The 19,957-nt window shown below is 46.5% G+C and overlaps 1 protein-coding gene across 7 annotated transcripts in view; it reads right to left on the bottom strand.

The window, feature by feature from the left end:
- Positions 1 to 17,706, bottom strand: part of TRIM9 (tripartite motif containing 9) — a 74,355-nt gene extending 56,649 nt beyond the window's left edge. For all 7 annotated transcript variants that reach the window (XM_042477695.1, XM_042477697.1, XM_042477698.1 and 4 more), the window contains exon 1: positions 16,645 to 17,706. In XM_042477695.1, coding sequence (XP_042333629.1) covers positions 16,645 to 17,544 — 900 coding nt within the window. In that variant the 5' untranslated portion in view covers positions 17,545 to 17,706. The remainder of the gene's footprint in view (positions 1 to 16,644) is intronic.
- Between the last annotated feature and the right edge of the window lie 2,251 nt (positions 17,707 to 19,957).

Below are 19,957 nucleotides of genomic sequence, written 5' to 3'. Positions count from 1 at the left end.
CTGCAAAGTGGTCCACACCAATTTGAACCTCGCTCCTAGCTCCCGCGGTCTTCTTTCCCCACTCCCGCGGCCATGATTCACTGTCCATACAAACTTCAGATCTGACAACATGGGACTCTGACTGCATGGATCCACAATGGATGTGCATGTCATTTTGTTATGCATTGGTTGCATTGAACCCATCCCAAACAAGGCCTTTTGGGCTTCACTAGACAGAGTCAGCACAGATCTCAAGGGAATAAACCTAAGAGCTGCAACAGAGACTTGAGAATGCATGGCTTTCTTTCACAGCCTTTGGCTCTGTTGCTCCTCCATCTTTTGAGAGGGGTGAAAGGTGGAAATTGAGCTCTCTGCCTGCATAAGCACACTCTCACTGTAACATTCAAATCCACAAAATACAGATCTGCAGCCTTTTGCCTCCAACTGCATCACTTTTGATTCCCCTCCATGATTTTTTAAAAATCTTTGCTTGATGAAAATGCCAGTGAGATCTGAAAGCTAGCTTTCTGGTTTAGTGCTTTCTGGTTCGCCTAATAAAGGTATCGCCACTATGTATTTTGGGATTTTTTAAAAAACAGGCAGCACTATCTAAACACCCTGAAAGGAAGAGATCCTCTCTGATGCTGGAAGCTAAGCAGGATCAGGCTTGGCTAGTACTTGGAAGGGATGCCACCAGGGAATTCCAAGTGCTGTAGACCATATTTCAGAGACAAACATCCTCTTAATAAATCTTGCCCCATGATAGGGTCACCATAAATCAGAGTCAGCTTGAAAGCACACGCAACAACACAGCCATTCCTGCATGCAATGTTCCTATTACTTTACACACGGTTCCTGGTTCCATCCAAGCCTGGCATAAGTAATTGAGTTAGTAACTTTCCCTGCAAAGAGGCTGATGGTTTCAGAGCCTGCATTTTCTTGTCTTGCTTTTGCATATTCTTAGCAGAAAAGCTCTTTCCATCTAGGGGATTGTTTGATTGCTGAGGAGAAGGAGACAACATTAAATGGAGCTCTGGTTGCTGAAATGCACGCATTCCTGCAATTACCAGCGTCTGCTCCTTGCAATCAATTGCTTCCCCATTATGTAAATTGGGCGCCATAGAGATGATTCACTGCATGCATGGCTGATTCCAGAGTTGCATCAATGTAGACAACCAGCTGGGGGTGGAAGGAAGATGGTTCTGCAGTATAAAGGGAATTGATGCCAGGGAAATGCAGAGGCAAAGCACCCCACAGCAGCTCACAGAAACAACAACAACTCAGCAGAGAATGGATCAATCAAATTTCTCTGGCCTTTTCCATCAGAAAGGACAGGTCTCCTAGCTGGTTTTGCTTCTAGCTGTAGTTTATTTTCTTCTAGTTTTCTTGTAGTTTGGAGAAGAAAAGGTTGAGAGATATGATAGCCCTGTTTAAATATTTGAAGGGGCATCATATTGAGGATGGAGCAAGCTTGTTTAGAACATGGAACAATGGATGCAAGCTACGGAAAAGAGATTCCAGCTCAACATTAGGAGGAACCTCTTGACAGTAAGGGCTGTTCAACAGCAGAAGGCACTCCCTCATTGGAGGGTGGTGGTCTCCTTCTTTGGAGATCTTTAAACAGAGGCTGGATGGCCATCTGGATGGCCAAGCCACGATTGGATTGTGTCTTCCTGCATGGCAGAATGGGGCTGGACCCTTGTAATCTCTCCCAGCTCTATAATTCTATGACTCCATTGCTCTGGGTTCTATTCTCTTAAACTGCCACTTGAACATTAGGAGGAACTTCCTGACAGTAAGGGCTGTTCGACAGTGGAATGCACTCCCTCGGAGGGTGATAGAGTCTCCTTCCTTGGAGGTCTTTAAAAAGAGGCTGGATGGCCATCTGTCAGGGATGCTTTGATTTGGATTTCCTGCATGGCAGGGGGTTGGACTGGATGGCCCTAGTGGTCTCTTCCAACTCTATGATTCTATGATTCTATGATTCTATGACAATGGCAACCCCTCTCTGAAGAAACTTGCCAAGAAAATGCTGTGAAGACTTAGGTTCACCATAAGTCAGAAACAACTCGAAGGCACACAACAGCAACCAACTGCAGTTGTTCACTTGTGTGGGGAGATGGGATAAGGAACATTTAATCAAACCCATTGGCTTCTAGCCATAGAGTGGACACAGAGCAGAGCAGAAGGTGAGTCCTGGCACCATGACAATTGGAAGGGAAAGAGGAAACTAACTAATACAGAGGAATAACACACACACACACACACACACACACACACACACACACACACACACCATTTGCAACAGCAAATCAATCATGTTTTCTAAACTGCAATAAGCTGTTGATGTACTAGCTAGGAGATTTGTCTCCAGCTCTTTTCTCTTGCCGAGAGCTGAGCCCACCAAACCTGGAGAATTTCTATCTTTGTCTCCCGCCTGGAGATGACCAACAAAACTGGAGACTCAAGGCCACAGCCTGGAATCTGGCAATCCCACTGCTCCCATATTCCGTTGTTGTTCTATGTCATCAAACTGTTTCTGACATATGGTATCTCTAAGGTAAACCTATTCCAGAGGCTTCTTGGCAAAATTTGTTCAGAGAGGTTTTGCCTTTCTGAGGCTGAGAGAATGTAACTTGCCCTAGGTAACTCAGTGGGTTTCCATGGCTGAGCAGGAATATGAACTCTGGTCAGAGTCATAGGCTACCACCACACTGCAAAATGAATGCTGTTTGACACCACTTTAACTGCCATATATCAATGATATGGAATTCTGGGATTTTTTAGTTCAGGCACTAGAGCTCTGTAGCAAAAGGCAAAACATAGATCCAGGGATTCTATAACATTGAGCTATGACAGTTAAAGTGGTGTCAAACTGCATTAGTTCTGCAGTGTAGATGCAGCTATAGTCCAACGCTCAAACCACGACACCACGCAGGCTCTCCAGCTGTGTCCTAAAAATACTGTGGTTTTGGCCCTGGCCAGAAAATTGCCTGCTTGAGCTTTAAATATATAGCAGAAAGGTTGCAAGCCCTATGCCAATAAAATCTAACTGGGGGGATGCTTTACATTATTTCCTTTGGACTGTGCGCTAGGCATGAGTTCAACATTTAAACTATTCACCCCTTTCGTCTTCCACATGAGAAGCCAGGATTGTGGGCTCTGGAGGATTATCTGCCTTTTCAGGCCTTCGGCTGGGTGGGCCACACAGCAGCTTTCGAGGGGGAAAGAAAATGGCCCACCGGGAGGGGAGGGAGGGATGTTTGGTTTGGTTTATAAATGCCCAAGAATCCGATTAAGCTCCTGACTCCCCTCCTTGTCCTCTTCCCTTTGCTTTTTCAACAGATTAGGGGATGCCAGCATATTGGGAGCCTCCAAAAAGACCCCTTTGCCTCCTCCTCTTTATCCTCTGAGCTGCAATGACCTTGAAGAAGCCAGGACTTGGAAAGGCAGTGTGTGTGTGTGTGCGTGTGTGTGTGTGTGTGTGTGTGTGTGTGTGTGTGTGTGTGTGTGTGTTTGTATGGCTCTGTGTGTTCTGGATGAAGAGGCTGCCTGGCTTGCCATTTGCAGGTCTTCTTTTGTGCCTAGATGCCAAGTGCAGCTGATCTGGCAAGGAAAGAGACAGAAAGAAATGGGATTACTGGAGCAGAGCCAAGGGGAACCTCCAGGGAAAAGAGAGAAGGAAGAAGCAGGCAGGAAAAGGGGAGGATAGAGAGGTAGAAAGGGAAGATGCAGAAAGGCAGAAGGAGGACTAGCAGAGAAAAGCAGCCCCCCCCCCACATCCACCTGAAGGGAAGGCAAAGCGGGGGGGGGGGGGGCGATTTGGGGCAGAGGTGTATCTAATATATTTGGCACCCTGTGGTGATAAATTTTTAATAACCCCTTCTCTCGTCAACCTTTCCCGGTGTTGCCCAAAATGCCAGGGTCCCCAGAGGGCACCACCAAATTAATATTTAATAGGGAGATTTTAATAGCTCAATTAAAGCTGCTGAGAGGGCTTGGGCAACTCAGGGCAGGGATCAAGCCTCTGCATAATGATTCCAAGAAGCAGAACTCCAGAATTCAAGGTCCAAGTGTAGTTTTACAGTGGTCCCTCCACATTCGCTGGGGTTAGGGGTGAAGGACCCCCATGGATGTGGGGAAAATGCAAATTAAAAAAACACAAGCCTTTTAAACTGAGAGAAGGAATCTCCAGCTTCTCCAGTGCAACTCTGGTCAGCAACTACCAGAGGTTGATCATAGGATCATGCCTAGAAGTGTTTTCTCTAGGAACCTAGGTTCTTCAGCACAAATCTATGGCCAACTTTTGGCAGAGTTGTGCTGGAGGACCTAGAGATTCCTAGAAGGAACATAATAGTCAAAACCGCAAATAATGAAATCCACAAAAGTCAAAGCCGCAAATGTGGAGGGCTGACTGTATTTGTAGATCAGAGGAAATCACCACTCAAACAAAGACAGTCACTCACACACACATATATAAAAACTAATAGTAACTATAGAAGGTGGTAGCAGACAGTGACTTTCATGACTGCTAAAGGTAATACTACACCAATTCCAGAACTGGAGGTTCCAATTGGGGGAGTCTGTGTGATGAAAGTGGCTCACCATGCTGCCTGTGGATCTGAGGTGGCCAGTGGTTGCTGAGGAGTCAGGTGAGATACAGTCAGTGTGTCTGACCTCAGAACAAGACTAAATTGGGGATGCCTTGGCAGGCATATTTATAGGGCAGATTTTGGAATTAAAATGAAATTTCCAGGAGTGAGGAATGAGAAGGGAACTTGTAAATGGCTGGACAATCCAATGCCTCTGGACAATGGGGTTTCACTTCCAGAGGGAAGCGTATTTGGGTTTCTGTTTATTTGTAAGCCCAAGGTCTATCACCCACCATCACTCCTATCAATGAGAGATTATGCAGATTCTGATCTTAACTGATCCATTCTGGCTGTGTGCTTTAGCTTTCCCCTATGCTGAGCCAGTCAGATCTCCTTATATCATGGCTAGTTCCCTGCCCCCCCCGGGGGGGGGGAGGGGGGAGGATCTCTTGAGTAGATGCCTAAAACATCCCTTTTGATATCAACTTGATATTGAAAAAGAAGAGGGGTGCAGACGGCCAGAGCTTCTGGCTGGGTGGCAAAGGGAGGCGACTCACTTTCTGGTCTGGCCAGCAGACCCACCACACCCAGAAGGCACAGCTAATGGATGGCAGAGGCACCCTGGCTGGCAGAGGGAAGCAGCCAGGGAAGTGTCTTGGGACTGATGGGAGTGACCACCCCACCAGACGTTCACCTCCTTCTCAGGTGTCACCCAGTGCAGTTTGTATCCCTTGCCCCCCCCCCCCCCAGTAATGCCCCAGAACCTAGGAATGAAGAAAACTGAGGGCAAAGAGCTTAGACTGGGGTTGTACAGCATATATTTTATATGCAGAGATACGCACTCATTGTGCTGCACCTCCCCTGGATTGAATACTGTGTCCAGTTTTAGGCACCACATTTCAAAAAAGATGTTTAGTGTGTCCAAAGGAGGATGACCAAAATGGTGAAGGGTCTGGAAACCATGCCCTACGAGAAGAGACTTAGGGGGCTGGGTATGTTTAGCCTGGAGAAGAGAAGTTTTAGAGGTGATGTGATAGCCCTGTTTAAATATTTGAAGGGATGTCATATTGAGGAGGGAGCAAGCTTGCTTTCTGCTGCTCCAGAGAATAGGACATGGAGCAACGGATGCAAAATACAGAGAAAGAGATTCCACCTCAAAATTAGGAAGAGCTTCCTGAAAATAAGAGCTGCTCAACAGTGTAATATGCTCCCTATGTTGTTGTTGTTGTCGTCATCATCATCATCATCATCATCATCACCATCATCATCATCACTGTGGCCCTTGGAATTTGCAGTATTTTGGTTCCACGAACACCTATGGATACCAAAATCCATGGATGCTCAAGTCCCAATATATACAATGGCATAGTAAAATGGTGTCCCATATCTAAGGCGGGATACACACCGCCATTTAGTACGTATAGGATACGTACTAGGGTTAGGAAGGGGCGGTGCTTCCACACCCCCCTAACCCTAGTACGTATCCTATACGTACAAGATGGCGGCGCCCCTTCTACATGGGCGCCGCCATCTTTACGTACTGGACGCACAGCGTCCAGACGTGTTGCGGCGCCTATGACGTCGCGAGTCCACGCTAGGCGCCTCGCGACGTCATAGATGCACCGCAGAAAGAAGCTCCGAAATGGAGCTTCTTTTTTGCTCCGCGCGGGAGTCGTGCTGTTTGGCTGCTGCGGCTCCCGCACGGAGCAAATGGCGGCGGCGGGGAGCGCCGCAAAGCGGCGGTTTGTACCCCGCCTAAGATAGCAAAATCAAGGTTTGCTTTTTGGAATTTCATAGAATCATCGAATCCTAGAGTTGGAAGAGACCCCAAGGGCTATCCAGACCAACCCCATTCTGCCAGGAAAACACAAACAAAGCATCTCTGACAGATGGTCATCCAGCCTCTGTTTAAAGACCTCCAAGGAGGAAGACTCCACCAACATTTTACATTATTTTCAAACCATGGATGCTTGAATCAGTGGATAAAAAAATCCATGGATATGGAGGGATGACTCAAAGTGGCTTGCAGTCTGAAAGGACAGTACAATAAAAAACTTAGAGAAGTGACAATTAATATGGAATCAAACATTACAATTAAAATGGAATTAAACTGATCATTCCCAGCTCTGATGGCTGTAGGATGCCACAAGATTCTTTTATCATTTACTTTTCCAAAAGAGGACCACCTGACACCTGAAAATGTGTGCTCACACACCACAAGCCGACAACACAGCAGGATCTGTTTGCTTTTTGCCAAGTACAGGAGGGATAAATTATTTAAGCTCCTCTGAGTTTGGGCTGATTGAACTTTCTAAGTGGCACTGTTTGTTCTGACACAGCTTGTGTTGTTCAATGGTTTTGTTTTTTACAATTGGAATCAGACCGCCTTGCTCAGTTTATGGGTTCAGTAACATCCCGATCTCTCCTTGTCACACAGGGTCCCTCTCTCTACCTGACTTACATCTCAGTTCCCCATCTGTCACCAGTTTCCATTTTGTTTGCTTTAAACACAAGCCTGGAGAAAGAAATGTGAAAGGCAGGCTTTGGAGCAGGGAGCAAACCCTCAGATGGGAAGTGATGACTGTTACCAAATGATAAACATTTAGGGTGACCAGGTGTCCCCCATTTCCAGGACATGTCCCACATTTCAACCTTCTGTCCAGGAGGAATTTCAAAATGTCCTCCATCTTGAACTTGACTAAGAAGCATGAATTTACATTTATATGAGTGTCTTTAGCGTTCATTTTGTAATGTCATCCATTTTTCTTGAAAGCCCTACATTTTGCGGTGCCTCATCCTCCTTTGCCATTAGGACATCTGGTCACCCTGTGAATATTCCTATGAAACATATCCAGGGGTAGCTGAGTTGGCCATACAGCAAAGTACAATAACACTCCAAATCCACAAAACAGTAATCTGACCAACCAAAAGGCACAAAATATTTAATGCAAGCTTTCAGAGCTCCACTGGCTTCTTCATCAGGCAAAGATAATCAAACAAGAGGAAGGAAGGAAGGAAGGAAGGAAGGAAGGATGAAGTTGGAGTCACAGGCCTATATTTTGTCAAGACATTGTTATGGTTCTTCTCAGCTAAGATGGTACAGAGGGATATCCATGTAGTCAGATACAATTTCTCCTTTTTGGCCATATGGGATCTGGGAGATAAAACATTGTAAAGTCCAGAAAATAATATTTAAACTTCCTTAGCAACACAAAAAGAAATCTTCTTTGAGATCCAGGTTGTCTCTGTCCTGTGTGAGGCTATCCACCCCCTTCTTGGGTGGAGACCATTGACTTTCTCAAGAAGGTTCTGTGTTATTGCATTTGAGAAACATTAAGATGCTGTCCAGGTAAAGAATGCCCAATGCAGTCCCGGTTTTATAAAAAAAGGTTTTACCTCCAGCATGGCAGAGTGAGATGCGTGTTGGACTATGACTCTGGAGACCAGGGTTCAGTTCCCGCTTGGTTATGAAACCCACTGGGTTCCCTTAGATATATCACATGCTCTCAGTTTCAGGGGAAGGCAAACCTCTGAACAAATATGTCGGCCAGTAATAATTTGGGCAAGGCCAGCTCCCATCGCAGTCTGGGTAAAAATCACCCAGCTTCAGCCAAAAACAATGTACAGAGCAGAGTATTGTTTTTAAAAAAACCCAACTATTGATATTGGCAGTTCACTTACCACTTTTCACACTTAAAAGAAACAATCACAGACATTTGATTCATCCAAAGTCCTGAAGGTGTTTATCTTCAGTTAAAATATATAGTTGGCCCTCCTTATCCATGGATTTTTTATTCCACAGATTCAAGCATCCGTGGTTTGAAAATATTTTTAAAAAAGTATAAATTCCAAATAGCAAACCTTGATTTTGTCACTTTATATAAGGGGCACTATTTTCTTATGCCATTGTGTTTAATGGGACTTGAACATCCATGGATTTTGTCATCCACGGGGGGTTCTGGAACCAAACCCCAGTGAATGACAAGGACCCATTGTATATACAATATAATACAGCATACACACACACACACCTCTGATTAATAATCAGTTTCAAAGACTGCTTCACAGTTCCAAACCTACTCCACACACACAACAGAGGTGTGTGTATGTTGTGTCTCTTCAAGTCATTTCTGACTTATCGCCACCCTAAAACGAATCTATCACAGGGATCCCTTCCCAAACTACAAATCCCAGGATTGCGTAGGATGGAGCCATGGCAATTAAAGTGGTATCAAACTGCTACAACTGTGCAGTGTGGAAGCAGCCCAGGTCACTTTGGGTTTTCAAAGCAGCTTCAGGACAGAAGATGAATGCCAGAGACAACACAGGCTGCAAACTGTAAAACCAATGCAGTTTGTCACCGCTTTAACTGCTGTAGCTCAATGCAATAGAATTCTAGGATTTGTAGTTTTGTATTTAGCCTTCTCAGATTCAGACAGCTCTGGTGTCATAACAAACTACAAATCCCAGGATTCCATAGGATGGAGCCATGGCAATTAAAGCGACGTCAAACTGCACTAATTCTGCACTGTGGCAGCATGTACAGTTTGCTAGCCATGAGTTTCTTCTCCTAGGAAATTTCATGAAATGAGCTGTTAAAATATTTAGTCAACCTGGGAATTGGCCTGAAAATAAACTAGCTTCTTTCCTTTGAAGCAAGGTGGCTTCAGCCTGGGGGCGGGGGGGGGGAGTTGTAGCGCATGCCCATAGTTGCACTTGAAAGAATGTGGGGTTCCATGATCACCCCAGTTGCAGAGAGTATATGTCACTGTTGATAGCATAAATCTATACAAATTCAGTTATGCATGGGTGTTGTTGAGTTAATTAGCAATGGTGCATAATGGAATGCACGCTTGAACATGCAACAAAATGCACAATTAAATGTGCTATGGCGCCAGAGGTGTAATTCAATTCCTGCCTCCTTCCACTGAATGCTGGCTTTATGCCAAGCACCCACCAGATACCAGATCCCCACAGCCACAAGAATGAGGCCGCTGTCACCCACAATATTTGATTTCCTTAATACTCTTATTGCCACACTGAAAGGCAGGCGGCTTTAACGGGCCTTTTGTCGCTTTTAATATTTGCAAACTCCAGAGATTTAGGGCTTGGCAGGGGAGGGGGGTTGACCCTGGAGGGGGTAATTTGCACCAATTAGCACCCAGTCACAGTGGTTCCACAAGTGACAGATAGGTCACATCCGCCTTCTGATGAAGCCTAGCAAAAGAGGCAGCCAGAACAATTTGTGTCAAGCTGTAACACCCAGTGCTGGGAAAGGAAGGTGGTGAGCATGATCTCCCCACAGCCGCATGCCAGATTTCCTCTGTCAAGATGACAGCAGAATTGTGACTTGGAGGCAGAATAACTTTCCCTCTTTAATTGATTTCTCATCTAAATTAATGAATGGTTGCATTTTAAAAAAACATATCCAGGGGTAGCCGAGCTGGCCATGTGGCAAAATCATCATCCAAAAAGCAAGTCTTGATTTTGTCATTTTATATAGGTGACACCACCTGTATGGGACTTGGGCATCCATGGATTTTGGTAGCAAACCCCGGCAGATACCAAGGGCCCACTGTACAATCAAAACAAAAAAGAATTGGAAACGCTTGATTCTTTCCCAGCATCTAGCTGTACCCCACAAAGTCTTTCATGTGAAAACTGTTTCATAGTAGAATGGACTGGCTTTTTGGAATTTATATTATTTTTGAATATTTTCAAGCTATGGATGGTTGAATCCATGGATGAAAATACATGGATATGAAGGGCTGGCTATATTTGCTTATTCCTGAGTTGCATCCAAATGTATTCCAACACATCGCCATTGAAAGTTGAACAGAACACTTAAACTATACATCTTTTTCTCAGTTACTGAAAACAAGCAACTCCTGCCTCCTCCTGGGTCATGTCCAAAGAGCCTGAGTTTCATCCAGACAGCTGTCAAAAGAGGCTCCCTTGGTCCCTTGCCTGCAAAATACACTCAGTTTAATAGCAATTACATGGCCGTGTGTATGTTTCATATCTATATATCCATGAGTGATGGTCTGCAGAATGAGGCCACTCAGTGTGTCTCAGCAGATTATAAGAATGTGCTGCAATGAAGAATTACAACCTATTTCTAAAAGCTCTTTTTCATTGCATCCCTCTGATGTGGTATCTAGCCAGAAAAACTGATCCAAGTGTATTTGCTGGTTGTAATGGTGTTGATGGAGTGTTGGGCTGGGACTGAGGGGACTGGGATCCTATTTTTTAGCTCCAATTAAAGTAGACTCATTGAATCAAAAAAATCTGTGTACATGTTGACTCACCATTCAAATGCTGATTTAGGTCCAAAACACACTGCAGAGATAATCCATTCGGAGATCACCTTAACTGCCCTGGCTCAATGTTAGGGAATTTGGGGAATTGTAGTGTTTGTGAGACATTTAGCCTTCTCTGTCAGAGAGCTCTGGTGCCACAATAAACTACAATTCCCAGAACTCCCTAGCACTGAGGCAGGGCAGTTAAAGTAGTCTCAAACTGGATTCTGCAGTGTGTTTCAGACCTTAGAGCCAGTGTAACGTATCTGTTGGAGTGTTGGCCTACAACTTTGGAGACCATAGTTCAATTCCCACTTTGGCCATGAAACCCACGGTGTGACCTTGGGCAAGTCACATGCGCTCAGCCTCAGGGGAAGGTGATGGCAAACCTCTTATGAACATAGTTTTTTTTTGGGGGGGTGGGCTCCTGTGAAGAAATCTTGCCAAGAAAACCCCATGATAGGTTCACTTTAGGGTCGCCATAAGTCGGCAGCAACTTGGAGGCATACAACAACAACAACAACAGTTGAGACTAAGCAATAGGACTCAAGCTCTGAAGTCAGATTTCTGCTGAGCCACGAAACCCATGAGATAGACTTAGGCCATTTGTTTTGCATCCACCTAACCTTCCTCACATAGCTGTTATAATTCAAAGATATAGCCATGTTTGTAGAATCAGTATGTAGAGAGATCTTGTAGCACATTTGAGACTAACTGAAAGAAAGAAGTTGGCAGCATGACCTTTTGTAGACTAAAATCTATTTCCTTTAATGCATCTGAGGAATTCAAAGATATAGCTGTATCAGTCTGTAGAATCATCGGAAGAAGTAGACCAGGTCTACAAAAGCTCATGCTGCCAACTTCTTTCTTTCAGTAAGTCTCAAAGGGGCTACAAGTTCTACATAGCACCGTTATAAGGATGACATGGTAGGAAGAGAGAGAACCATGCACCCTGCTCTGAGATTTCTGAAGTGAGGCTGGATATAATAAAGTGAGTGAGGGGGAATGCAGTGCCATCTTGTGTCAGCCTTTCTCACCGTGAATAACTGCTGCATGCCCTCAGAGAAGCTTCTGCGTCTTCCCAGGGGGACACGCTTAAGGAAAGCAGCCATGTTACAACAACACAACAGCAGCAAAGAGATGCTACTGCTATTGAAAGACTGGAATCCATTATTGTGGTGAAAGCTTCCTCAGCCAAAAACGGAAGGATACCCTTGCTTCTGAACACTTATGTCTCCATAACACACACACACACACACACACACACACACACGTGGGAGCAATATGCTCATACCTGAGCCAAATGTGAGAACACACTTCACCTCAGTGTTTATTCATGTTGAACTAGGAATCCAAATAGAACTTGAGTCAGTGGTGTGATGCAACAGCAAGAAAGTCTAATATAGTTCTGAGCTACATCAGTGGGGCTGCCTTGTCTAAATTGGGATGGTAGAGTTCTGCTTTGTTTTGGATATGTTTAGCCTGGAACTGAGAAAATGGAACAGTGAAGGGAGACAGCCATTTTTCAATATCTTAAGGGCTGCTAGGCAGAAGATGGAGCAAGCTTATTTTCTGTTGCTCTTGTCCTGGATCCAAATGGCAAGAAAGAAGTTCCAGTTCAACATTAGGACCAACTTTCTCACAATAAAGGCCATTTCATGGTGGAATGAACTACAGTAACCTCTTGGTATCTGCTGGGGTTTGGTTCCGGACCCCTTGTGGATACCAAAATCCATGGATGCTCAACTCCCATTAAAAACAGCAACGCAGGAAAATGGTGTCCCTGATATAATATCCCAAAATCAAGGTTTGCTTTTGGGAAATTAGACATCTTGTCAATATTTTCAAGGTGTGGATGGTTGAATCTGTGGACAAAGAATCCGTGGATATGGAGGGCCAGCTGTATTTCAGAAGGTGGTGAACACACTTCATTGATGGTTTCTAAACAGAGGTTCTCTAGGGACTGCTTTAGCTGTGTATTCCTGCATGGTTGAAGGGGGCTGGACTGGATAGCCATTGGGGGTATCTTCCAATTGGAGATGAGATGGTTAAGAGGTGACACGATAGCCCTGTTTATGTATTTGAAGGGGTGTCACATGGAGGATGGAGCAAGCTTGTTTTCTGCTGCTGTAGAGATTCAAACACGGAACAATAGATGTAAGTTACAGGAAAAGAGATTCCACCTCAACATTGGGAGAAACTTCCTGACAGTAAGATCTGTTCAACACTGGAACACATTTCCTTGGAAGGTGGTTGAGTCTCATACTTTGGAGGTCTTTAAACAGAGGCTGGATGGCCATCTGTTGGGAATGCTTTGATTGGGAGTTCCTGCATGGCAGGGGGTTGGACTGGACGGTCCTTGCGGTCTCTTCCAACCCTATTAATTGTACAGTTCTATGATGTTATGATTGGCCGGTGATCTCAGTAATCCCTATGCACATGCCAACAAGTCGCCTGTTGACTGATTGTGATGGCATATATTTCATAGGGGTTTCTTAAGTAAAGTATATTCAGAGATGATTTCCTGTTGCCTGAGATAACCCTAACAGCACCTGATAATCTTTGGGGTTTCCCCATCCAAGCATTCACCAGGCTTGACCCTACTTGGCTTCCAGGACCAGGAGGGACCTGGGGCCTTCAGGATATCCTGCAGACACACTGTGATCCCAAGGGCATTTGACATATTCAAAGCTGTGTAGAAATGAAGGAGGAGGGATCATCTACTCTTAGTTCAGCATTTGTTAGCTTTCACGGACCACACCAGTGCCGGCAGCGTAAGACAGAATGACAGCAAATGGTGGTTGGTATAGGTGTTCACAACTTCCATCACACACATCTATCCCCATCTCCATGTTGAAGCATGCTCTTTGCATGCTACATGTTGAAAAGAAATCAATCCTTAGTCTTTGCACTACAAGGGCGTTTTCTGCCCGCTTTGGGAATAATGTTTCATGGGGGGGGGGGTCCTTCTCCCTCTCCCCCTCATGCCTGTTGTGTTGAGGATGCCATCTCCCAGCTCAGTACCTTGGTCAACACCAGGAGGGAGAATCCATTCTCCCAGTGCACACTTACACCCTGATGGAGCGAAGAAGGGGACATCCAGCCATGCATCGCAGGCAGCATTCACTTCTCTGACCTAGTTACCTCAGAGACAGGGTCGCCATTGGAAAAGTCAGATCCCAGATCAAAGCGAGACGTGGGTGACTGATAGGTGTGTGTGTGTGTGTGTGTGTGTGTGTGTGTGTGGTGGGAGGAACAAGCAGGAGAACAGACAGATTCAGTGGCTGAAATCCTGTTGCTTAGCCCCATCTAAAGTAGATCTTTTCTGTCCATTGCTGAATGGTGAGTCAACACACAGGTAAATTCAATGGATCCAATGGATCATATCTGGTTGGACAAAGAATAAGCCATAATTTTGTTTTAATTTATATTTTGAGACATCAGGATGGGGTCCCATATTAGAAGAAGAAATACAACGGTTTGATTTTCTCCTCTCTTACAAGAGAGGCTTCTCCAACCCTAGCTGCCTGGCTCATTTTGCCAAGGAAAGGGGCAGGTGGGGTGATTGCAGGTCCAAAGAGAAATCTGCTGAACTGCTTCTCCCACACTCTCCAGAAATTTAGCACCCCACCTTTTCCAAGAGACCTCAGATCTCTTCCAGTGCTCCTCAGGTTTCTCTAGGATTTATCCCCACTATCCTCTTGCTCCCCCTATGTAAGGCCCTTCCTTACCAGCCAACCAACTGAGGGCTATCTTTGAATCTCTAAACCAGTGGTTCTCAACCTTCCTAATGCTGCGACCCTTTAATACAGTTCCTCATGTTGTGGTGCCCCCCAACTGATGGCCTTGGTTCCTAAGACCATCAGAAATATGTGTTTTCCGATGATCTTAGGTGACCCCTGTGAAAGGGTCGTTCGACCCCCAAAGGGGTCATGACCCACAGGTTGAGAACCACTGCTCTAAACTCTATTTGTTTCCACTGCCAATGCTCTGCCTTGGCACTGGTTTGCACTGCCAATGCTCTGCCTTTGGCCTCTCTGTGCCAAATTCTCGTTGCCAGTGTGTACTTTTCGATGTGGGAAACATCTGTTTACAAATCAGACCATGGAGTAAACCCCTCCATCCCATTCTAGCCAGATATCAGGAGGTGCCCATTGCCACCTTCCAGCTCTGAATATTTGGGAGAAGGAAAGTGCACATGACAGTGCAGGCAGAGGGAGAATATTGGAAGGCAGCAAAAAGCTGCCTGATGCAAAGGAGAGATCCAAAGGAGTGGGGAAGGGGTGTCCAGTGACCCCATTTAACTCACCCCTCATGCTGCCACCCCATTCTTGGGACACTCAGAATTGATGCCACATTCCCTGCTCCCTGGCACTGCAGGCAGCTTGGTGCAAAGGCTTGACTGGCAGCCAAGAGAGAAGGGGAGAAGGAAGCCCAGGCCAAAAGTCAACACATTTTTTTTGTCTTTGGTGCATGCTTGGATCTCCTCAGAGAGAAGTGCACTGTGAAGTGGGCTGGCTGGCAGAAAGGAATATGCCCCACCATCCACCACTAGGAAGAGGGAAGGTTCTGCAAAGCGCATAGAGACAGAAAGGTTGGGTGTGCTGTTTACAAGGAGAGAGACTGAATCATTGGTGGTGGGAAGAGGAGGATGAGAGACGCAGAGAGCAAGGAAGCAAATGGATCCAGAAGGCAGCTGGCGGATAAGAAAGAAGGGCTGGATAAAGGAGTGAGTGGGTGGGAAAGATGCTGAGGGAAAGGGAGAAGGGGAAAGGAGGAAAGGTGGAAGGAAAAGAGATCCTGGCTAACCAGGGACCTTGGACAGACAGACAGAGACAGAGAGAGGGGGAGAAAAGGTGCATTTGCACTGTAAAATAGTGCAGTTTGACACCACTTGAAGTACTGTAGCTCCATCCTATGGAATCTTATGGTCTGTAGTTTTACAGGGTCTTTAGCCTTCTCGACTAAAGAGTGCTGGTGCCTCACCAAACTACAGATCCCAGGATTCTGTAGGATGGAGCCATGGAAGTTAAAGAGGTGCCAAACTACATTATTTTTACAGCATAGCTGCAGCTCAAAAGAAACGGTGAGGTTGCAAGGAGCCTAGAGAGGAATGGAGGTGGGAAGAGAACTGTTTGCTCCCTTCCTCATAGACATGGTGGGACTACAGGTCCCATTTCTCCTGCCTGGCTGGGGATGATGGGGGTTGTATCCCAACAAACACCTAAGGGTTCAAGCTTGGGGAAACAGAGACGTAAGAGAGAGATCAGAGACCAGAATCCCAATTTGAACAGACCCATTGAACGTTAACATGTAAGTAAACCTCCCTTGATCCAATGGGTCTACTCTAATCATGCCTTATCCAATTCAGGCCAGAGAGACCAAGAAAGAAAGGATGAAGAGGGGTTGAGAGAAATGGAGAGGAGGAGACCCAAATAAGAGACATAGTAAGAAAACAGACAGTGGGGACCAGACAGCAAGAAAAAAGGAGCCAGAGTGGTGTAGTGGTTTGAGTATAGGACTCTGCGGATTGGGGTTGGATTCTCTTCTTGGCCATGGAAACCCACTGGGTGACATTGGGTAAGTCACACTCTCTAGGCCCCAGAAAACCCCATGATAGGTTCAAAATAAGTTGGAAAAACCTTGAAGGCAAAGGACAATGAAGAGGAGTCTGATAGAGACCCACAGGTCCTTCCAGCCAATGCTGCCCACACTACCACCCACTTCTTTCCATACCAACCCATGCTGCCATCACCTCCATCCCATGGGCTGACCTTGTGCAGCTTCCACATGGCCCCCAGTGCCTTGACTTCATGGCTGTTGTGCTTGCCTTCCTCCAGGCACTGGTAGCAGACGGGCATCTTGCACTGGACACAGTACATGCTGTGGTTCTCCAGCTCATGGTCAGTGCAGGTGGAGATCTTTCGAGGGCTGAGGCGCCGGCTGACCCTACCTTGGGCCGGGGGCACCAGGCGATGCTTAGCCAATGGTCCCCGGGGCGGGTGGCACCGGAGCCGGCACGGGTCGCAGTAGAAGACATCACATTGCTCGCACATAACAGTAGCCTCCTTGGGTGCCTTCTCACAGAGCTGGCACCGGAGGGCGGCCGCCTTGCTCTGCTGGTACCGGTCGATCACCCCTTCCAGGACCCGGTTCTTGGGGAAGCCGCGTAGGCCCCGCTCATCCAGGATGAGGCTGCGGTGGCACTGCGGGCAGGTCAAGCAGGAATTGCGCGGCACCGGCGCCAACGCAGAGGATGCCACGGAAGACCCTGGAGGCTGGAGGTGCGATGAAGAAGCAGAGGAAGCTGAGGCGGCTGAGGGAGCCCCCGGCTGCGGTGGCAGGGTGGGTGGGAAGACACGGACCCCGTTGGGTGACTTCTGGCAGGGGGTGGTGGGCGCCGAAGCAAACCCGCCATAGGAGCCATACCCGCTGTCAGCCTCACTGTAGAGGCTCATCTTATCCAGGTCCAAGTAGTCATAGTCGCCGGAGGCAGTGGAAGCGGAACCGGAGGTGCGGCGGCGGCGGCTCTGGGGGGAGTCAGCCTCGGGGGTCTGGACCAGGATGTTGCGGGCACAGGCTTGGCATAGGTTGTGGGAGCAAGGCAGGATGAGGGGCTCCCGGTAGAAGGAGCCACACACGGGGCATTTGAGTTCCTCCTCCATCTCATCCATGGAGGGAGAGCCAAGGGATGGAGGTGAAAAGAGGCTTCAGCACCAAGGAGAGCTCCCTTCCAGCACCAGGAAAACTGGGCTTCAGCACCAAGGAGGGCGCCCTCCCAGCACTAAGGAAAGCTGGGCTTCAGCATCAAGGAGAGTTCCTCCTTTCAGCACCGAGGAGAGCTCCGCACTGAGCGCGTCGCCGCCAAGCGCAGCATCCCACTCTCTATTCCAGCCACGCCCCCATTGGTCCACAGCTTCAAGAGCTAAGCCGCTACTGGAGCAGCTCAAATCAAGGGCGTGACTTGAAGCCTTCCAGGCCACGCCCTTTCTAGGATTGATGAAGCTAGCCTGGACCAGCCTGTAAGCATCCAGATAGGGATGCTAACGTGCATCTGTTGTGCATCAGGTGGCAATTAAGGCCATGGTGAACCCCAGAATCCAAGCCACAAAGACTCATGCAGATATAAATTGGTGTCCATGTGTTTTAAAGTACATATATTAAAATTCCAGCAAAATACAAAACAATTATTCAGACTCTGGCTGCATCCAAACTGCATGAATAATCCAGGTTGTTGTTTTTTGACACCCCTTTAATGCTATGGAATCCTGGGATTTGTACTTTTGTGAGTTATTTAGCCTCTTCTGTTAAAGAGAGTTTTGGCACCGCAATGAACTGCAAATCCCAGGCTCCTGTTGCAATGATCCATGAGCTTTCATTGACTTCTGGCTACTTTCTCAGATGCACTTCTGGTGGCTTGAAGGGCAAGCTGGAGACCCTTTCCCTGCTCTCAGGGTGACCAGAGGTCCAAGGAGGACAAGGCACCGCAAAATGTAGGACATTCAAAAATGTAGGCCATTACAGAATCACAGCTATAAACAATCATGTAAATATAACCTCCCTCCATAACTGTCATCTTTCGGCTGTTGAGGGAGAGAACAGGCTGGCCCAACGTCATCAGAGGCTAGCCTGAAGACAGAGTGCCCTCCCTCCATAACTGTCATCTTTCGGCCGTTGAGGGAGAGAACAGGCCGGCCCAGCGTCATCAGGGGCTGGCCTGAAGACTGAGTGCCCTCCCTCCATAACTGTCATCTTTCGGCCGTTGAGGGAGAGAACAGGCTGGCCCAACAACATCAGGGGCTAGCCTGAAGATACAGTGTATCTTAATTGTAGATTTTTCTTGTACTGTTATATAATTTTCTTGTACACCGCTATGATCTATTTGGAATAGCGGTTTATAAATAAAACATATTATTATTATTATTATTATTATTATTATTTCATTTAATCTGGACTATGACTCTGGAGAGCAGGGTTCAATTCCCATCTCAGCTATGAAACCTTTTGGGTGACCTTGGGCAAGTCACACTCTCTCAGCCTCAGAGAAAAATTTGCCAAGAAACCCCTATGATAGGTTCAACTTAGGGTCACCATAAGTTGGAAATGACTTGAAAACACACAGTGACAAACAGATAAACTGTGACAGTCAAAGTGCTATAGAAGTTTGAGCGTTGGACTACAAGACCAAAGTTCAAATCCCAGCTCAGCCATATAAACCCATGGACAAATATTTGCCCCAAAAGGACAAATAAGATATAGGTACAAAACACATGGCAGAAAAAATCCAGTTTGAGACCATTTTAACTGTCCTGGCTTAGTGTTAGGGCATCCTGGGAGTTATAGTTTATTGTGGCACAATTGCTCTCAGAGAAGGCTTAATGGGTCAACAAAACTACTGTTCCCAGAATGCACTGGCATTGAGCCAGGGCAGTTAAAACATGGATTATTTCTACAGTGTGTTTTGGACCATACACATTTTAAAGATTCTCAGAAGTGTTAGGAAGATGACATGCTCTCTTGATCCCTGTCCTTCATGGCTGACGGCCCAGGGTGGTATTGCGGTAACATCTATGCTACACCACATAATTAACACATGCTTCAGGGAGGAGCAGTTTCCATCGAGTCTGAAATTGGCAATAGTCAGACCACTGCTTAAAAAAAAACTCCCTAGACCTCCTGATAAGAAATAATTATAGGCCAGTGTCATTGCTGCCATTTTTGGGTAAGGTGATCAAGAGAGTGGTTGCCTTCCAGCTCCAAGCAGTCTTGGATGAAACTGATTATCTAGACCCATTTCAAACTGGCTTCAGGGTGGGCTATGAAGTTGAGACTGCCATGGTCGCCTTAGTTGATGATCTCCATCTGGGCATGGACAGGGGAAGCGTGTCCTTGTTGGTGCTTTTGGACATCTCAGCGGCTTTCGATAACATTGACCATGGTATCCTTCTGGAACGCCTGAGAGAGTTGGGAATTGGGGCACTGCGCTTCAGTGGTTCCGTTCCTACCTCTCGGGTGGATTCCAGATGGTGCAGCTGGGGGACGTTTGCTCTGACAAGAGGGCGCTTACATCTGGTGTCCCTCAGGGAG

Source organism: Sceloporus undulatus, chromosome 1, assembly GCF_019175285.1.
Source record: "Sceloporus undulatus isolate JIND9_A2432 ecotype Alabama chromosome 1, SceUnd_v1.1, whole genome shotgun sequence".
NCBI lineage: Eukaryota > Metazoa > Chordata > Lepidosauria > Squamata > Phrynosomatidae > Sceloporus > Sceloporus undulatus.
Note: the sequence above shows the minus strand (reverse complement) of the source record. Positions and strands in the feature narration are given on the sequence as shown.